This window comes from Aplysia californica, unplaced genomic scaffold, assembly GCF_000002075.1.
Source record: "Aplysia californica isolate F4 #8 unplaced genomic scaffold, AplCal3.0 scaffold00362, whole genome shotgun sequence".
NCBI classification, from domain to species: Eukaryota; Metazoa; Mollusca; class Gastropoda; order Aplysiida; family Aplysiidae; genus Aplysia; species Aplysia californica.
In genome coordinates, this window is record NW_004797632.1 from 349,022 (window position 1) to 354,990 (window position 5,969).

The 5,969-nt window shown below is 41.2% G+C and overlaps 1 protein-coding gene across 1 annotated transcript in view; it reads left to right on the forward strand.

Moving 5' to 3' along the window:
* Positions 1-4,158, forward strand: part of LOC101849627 (60 kDa SS-A/Ro ribonucleoprotein) — a gene marked incomplete in the record, with an annotated part of 14,436 nt that extends 10,278 nt beyond the window's left edge. The window contains 4 exon segments of the mRNA XM_005103182.3: positions 357-491; positions 1,382-1,495; positions 2,264-2,430; positions 3,755-4,158. Coding sequence (XP_005103239.2) covers positions 357-491; positions 1,382-1,495; positions 2,264-2,430; positions 3,755-3,920 — 582 coding nt within the window.
* Positions 4,159-5,969: the final 1,811 nt, after the last annotated feature.

Here is a 5,969-nt window from a genome sequence, read left to right on the forward strand (position 1 = left end):
TCTTGCATTGAGCAAGCGGAGGAGAGTCTGAAAGTGGGTGGTTGGCAGGTGTTCTGGTGTGGTTTGCTCCTTCTTTCCTATCGAACATCTATCATCCTTATCTCCCCTTTTTCTTTTTTATGTTTGTTACTTTCTTGTAACACATCTAATCTTCTGGGGCTCATATGACCTTATGCAGTTGCGAGCGTTGTAAAACCTCTACTAAAACTAAAAAAGACTCTGCGGGTGGTCGGAGGGCGCCACTGGTAGGTCCTTCTTCTCTTCTTTTCTTCTTAACTCCCTTGTTTCTGCCTATCGTGTCCTGCTCATTCCCTGCACTGCACGACCGTTTACTCACACTCGAACTCATCTCACAGACTCTGCCACGGATGGGCAAACGACACCTGCTGGCCGTGCACATCAGCTCCAAGGTCACCAAGCTGCGGGTGATCGGGTCGAGCACGCTGAGTCCCATCATGCCCTGTGCCGTGATGGCTCAGCTGTTGGCAGAGGTGGGTGCAGTTTCTCCTCCCAGTTTTTTTATGTTTCGAAAAGTTAACAGCTCTATACATAGATATCAGGGCTGCTGTTTTTTCTGGTATTTCCCTTATTTTCACTAGAAGATCAGTTATAAGTTTGAAGGTTGGATTTTCTATTTAACCCCTGGAAGATCAGTTATAAGTTTGAAGGTTGGGTTTTCTGTTTAACCCCTAGAAGATCAGTTATAAGTTTGAAGGTTGGGTTTTCTGTTTAACCCTTTATTAGTTGTGTCTATTGACAGTCTTTTTGTGTGCAAATACAACTTCATAAGTTTTCAGGTATTTTCACGAAATCCTAGAGGTATCACTGAGTAATATACAATTGGCGATTCTAGAAAACTGTCTACTTTTAATAATAATAATGATAATGAATAGCATTTGTATAGTGCATGTCCCCGCTCAACAGCAGGCTCTATGCGCTTTACACTATATTATATTGCTTCTATTACTTTTCCCAGTCTTTCAGTCGGCAGTTGTGAGCAGGTAGGAAAATTGAATGTAAAGATTACCACGTGGACAAAAATGGTGTTTGTAATCTGAAGATCTTAATTTGGTGGCTTGTAATTGCTGTAGGTTCAAAATGAGAAAAATATTGTGATAAGCATTCGTTCGACTTAAGACGTGCTTGTTGTAAACTTATATTATTTATTTGCTTGTGGGTGGATAGTGGGTGTTCTGGTGTGGTTAACTCCTTTTATCCTATCAAACATCAGCTATCGTCTAAACCTTCCCTCCTTCTTTTCTTTGCATGTTACTCTCAAGTACCCTTGTAATCCTCGGCACGTATATGTGCGTTGTAAAGTGACGTAAAATGTTTACTAAAACTGTTTCTGTACTTTGTTTTTCGTCCTTCCATTGAGCAGGCGGAGGACAGCTTTGAAATAGTTTTCTTCCACACCCAGACCTCGCCGCTGAATATCGAGAAAGGGATGCACACAGTGGCTATTGTGGAGCAGATCCTGAGAGCTGCCAGAGACGTAAGGGATGGGGCGGGGTGGATCACGATTTGTGGATGATTGTTCTCCAAAACTTACTGGTTGTCAGTTCTTCTTTTCATGATCGTTCTCCATGAGTTTGTGATTGTCATTTCTTTTTTCATGATTGTTCTCAGAGAATTTGTGGTTGTCAGTTTTTTCATGATTGTTCTCAGAGAGTTTGTGAGTGTCATTTCTTTTTTCATGATTGTTCTCCGAAACTTTGTGATTGTCATTTCTTTTTTTTTTTTTTTAAGATTGTTTTTAGAGAGTTTGTGACTGTCAGTTCTTTTTTTTCAAGATTGTTTTTAAAGAGTTTGTGACTGTCCGTTTTTTTTTTTCAAGATTGATTTTTGAGATTTTGTGACTGTCCGTTCTTTTTTTTCAAGATTGTTTTTTGAGAGTTTGTGACTGTCCGTTCTTTTTTTTCAAGATTGTTTTTTGAGAGTTTGTGACTGTCCGTTCTTTGTTTCAGCTGCTTTCCATCCATGATAAGGGACCCAACTCCCAATAAATACAGTGGAAATAATCCACGACAGCCTCTCAAAGTTAGGAGAAAAGTTGCAGATGGATATCTTAGACACTGCTAGTAGAAAGTAGAAAAAAGGCAAGGGGTTGAAGTGGGAAGTGATCAGTTGTACCGGTACTGGTGACTGTCTTAGACAGGTGGCCGTTAGAGCAAGTTTGACTGTATTATTTAAAAACTTTTTTTTTTCTCATTCCCATGTCCAATCGGGGTGTGATATTTTCAAACTTTTTGTGCTTTTACAGCCGGCGAACCAAAGCTCAGACCTCTGTCAACCTTTGCAATGGGCCGCAAGCAATGGCAAAGTGTTTGACAACATCCTCATCCTGACGGACAAGAAAGTGGTCCAGACGCCGCAGACTCTGGTGGACAACATTCGCCAGTACCGAAGCACTTCTCAGCAGGAGGCTAAGTAAGACGACAATAATAATGATGATGATGATCTAACCATTTGTGAGGCAGCGTGGTGGAATCAGGCTCTCGTCAAAATAATCAAAGTGAAGAAACTTGCATTTCTCCGCTGGTTTGTGAATTTTTATCCAATTTTTGTTTTTTGGCTCAACACCTTTCATGCCCATTAAAGAACTCATTTCTGTGAGGATTTTTCTGAAAAACGTTGATTAAAGGCACAAAAAATATAATTTTTCAGTTACCGCGGAGTCTTAAGCTAAGGAAATAACAAATCTTTGGCGACCATTTTCTCACTAATTTTACCTCTGAAAACAGGTGACCCCCACCTCCTTCATTCACAAATATCTCGACTTGTATTCAAGATAAGTGGATAATTTTTTCATCCAAATAAAGACAAGTGAACAAGCTTTAAGATGATACCAATAACTCTACATGCCCAAAAATTGACGAGAGCCTGATTCCGCCACGTCGTGACACATACACAGTCTATATACCCGGGAAGCGTACAGTGGGTGCGACCGATTTAAGTACTCAAACTCTAACTGGCAAGATGTTTGGCTGTCTGTGTTGGGCTGTGTGTAGCCATGTAGGCTACCTATTCCCGCTTGGATGAAGTGAGGAAAATAACTTGAGAGTAACACACAAAGAGATAAGGACGATAGATGTTTGACTGGAAAGAAGGAGCAAACCACACCGGAGCTCTAGCCAACCACCCGCGATGTAAACATTACTATTGGACAAAATATTATATGCAGGGAAGTTTCTTTCAGATAGAGAGACAAAGTGGGGAAGAGAGATAGAGAGAGGGAAAGAGAGAGAGAGGGAGAGAGAAAGAGAGAGAGGGGGAGGGAGAGATAGAGAGAGGGAAAGAGAGAGAGAGAGAGAGAGAGAGAAGGAGAGAGGGAGAGAGAGAGAGAGAGAGAGAAGGAGAGAGGGAGAGAGAGAGAGAGACAGAGAGAAAGGATCACAGTTAACACTGTATGGTGCCTGTGCTCTTTGCCTAACTGTATAGCACATTGAGTAATTTTTTTATTTTTTTTAGTTTAGTTTTAGTAAGAGTTTTACGGCACTTGCAACTGCATAAGGTATATGAGCGCCAGAAGATTAGAGGTGTTACAAGAGAGTAACAAACATAAAAAAGAAGGAGGGGAGATAAGGACGATAGCTGTTTGATAGGAAAGAAGGAGCAAACCACACCAGAGCACCCACCAACCACCCATTTCTCTGTGGAGATACATTATATAAGTGAAATTTATTATTATTTATTCATCATCATCATTATTATTTTTATTATTAATATGTTACCTTATGTTGGTTTTCCTCAGGGTGGCTGTGATTGGTTTAAGTGACATGATCCAGTTTCCCAACGCAGACGACCTCAACTACCTTGACATTTCTGGCTTCGATGAGACGGTCCCAGGCCTGGTACGAAAGTTTTTCGAGGGATATTCTGAGCCGCCCGCCCCCTCCGAGAAGCAAGACAAGGACTGAAGATGTTTTTGTTTGATTAGCCGGTTACTACAAAAGTTGTTTGTATTGGAGTCTTTAGTGATTGCGACCGGGGTTGCGTTTTCTTTGTGTATAGTTGGAGATTGTTTGCTTGTTGCTAGTCAGCCCCCTTTGTTTGTTGATTGGTTTACTCAGAGGAAGAATCTTTGCGCCCCTTTTTAAAAAAAATGTGAGGCAGCGTGGCGGAATCAGGCTCTCGTCAATTTTTGGGCATGTAGAGTTATTGGTATCATCTTCAAGCTTGTTCACTTGTCTTTATGTGGATGAAAAAAATATTCTTTTATCTTGAATACAAATCGAGATATTAGCGAATGAAGGAGGAGGGGGTCACCTGTTTTCAGAGGTAAAAATAGTGAGAAAATGGCTGCCAAAGATTAGCTACTTCCTTAGCTTAAGAGTCCGTGGTAACTGAAAATTTACATTTTTTGTGCGTTTAATCAACGTTTTTCAGAAAAATCCACACAAAAATGAGTTCTTTAATGGGCATGAAAGATGTTGAGCCAAAAAAACAAAAATTGGATAAAAATTTGCAAACCTGTGGAAAAATGCAAGTTTCTTCACTTTGATTATTTTGACGAGAGCCTGATTCCACCACGCTGCCTCACAAATGGTTTGGTCTGCCTCACAAATGGTTTGGTAATGTTTATTTAAGTCTTTGAATTGCGGGGCTTTTTGCTTGTTATCCTTTTGTTCTTGTGTTGCACTTTGAAAAAGAAACAAAGTTCCCCCCCCCCGCCCCAACATTTTTTTCCAGCTTTTTCGAGTGCCAGTATTTCTAATTTGAGACGTAGGATTTGGAACAGGAGGGACGCTGACTGTGTTACGTGACTCCCAACGTGTGCCTAATGAAGAGGTCATTGTTGGAACAGTTGGTTTGCTAAAGTGTCCTTTGAGACTGCCTTGGTCTTCACATCAACAAAAGTAGATTTTGTTCCTTCTGGTCCTGTTTGTGCTATGAGCTCCGTTGGCAATCCTCAGGTGAAATGGTGTCATGTGACATGTTCTTTAAAAAGTTATTTATTGTTGCTTTACTTGTGGCGGTGGTGGCCCAGTGGTTAGGCTACCGGACTCGTAATCGTGAGGTTGGGAATTCGGGGGTTGGAGCCGCGGGCCCAACGTTGTGTCCTTGGGAAAGACACTTTACACGAATGTTCCTCACTTCTTCCAGGTGGGAATGGGTACCCGGCCATAGACGGCAAAAGACCATGTCAGTATGTTAGTGTTTTAACGATAAATAAATGGCTGCTTGCACTGTATGCTTCCCAGGAAGTTGAGGTTGTTTCAGAATGCTCTCAGGTCTGCTGGGGTAATAATATAGATTGTGAAGCGCATAGAGCTTGCTGTTGAGCGCAGATTTGCGCTATACAAATGCTGTCTATTATTAATGGTAAAAGTGGAGTGTGCTGAAAACCCCCTCTAGGTGACAGAGCTTTGTCATAGCTGCGTAAAAAAGCACAGACTAATTAAAGCGTTAGGAGATTAGAGGTTGTGTTTTTTAAGCCTGTTTTTTCATGAAGCAGATTTGCTGTACGGATGTACATTGATGATTGTGTATTGGATTAGGAAGAAATGTTGACTTTGGTGAAATTCTCTGTCAGTTGGTTGTGTTTAGTGTTTAGAGGCCCTTATGAAATTCTGTCAGTTGATAGTGTTGAGAGGCCCTTATGAAATTCCGTCTTGGATGGGGAATAAATCCGAAAAATAAGAAGAAACTAGCAAATAGTTTTAGTTTAAACCAATTAGTTGTCACTGGTATAGGACACTCCCAGTGTCTAATGGGGAACGGGGTTATTACCGCCGGATGCTGCCAGCGTCTGATGGGGTTTGAAGAGTTAAAGAACCTAATAGTGTTGATAAGGACATTAAACCTGTACCATTTCACATTTCACATTTCACAAATGATTTCCCCATGTCCGTACTCTCAGCGCTGAGTTCCTGGTCTTGAGCGAACGAAGTGTTGTGAAACTTCACTATTTTTTGCTGCCTTTGAATAAGTGTCGTGGCGCTCACATGACCTTATGCAGTTGCGAG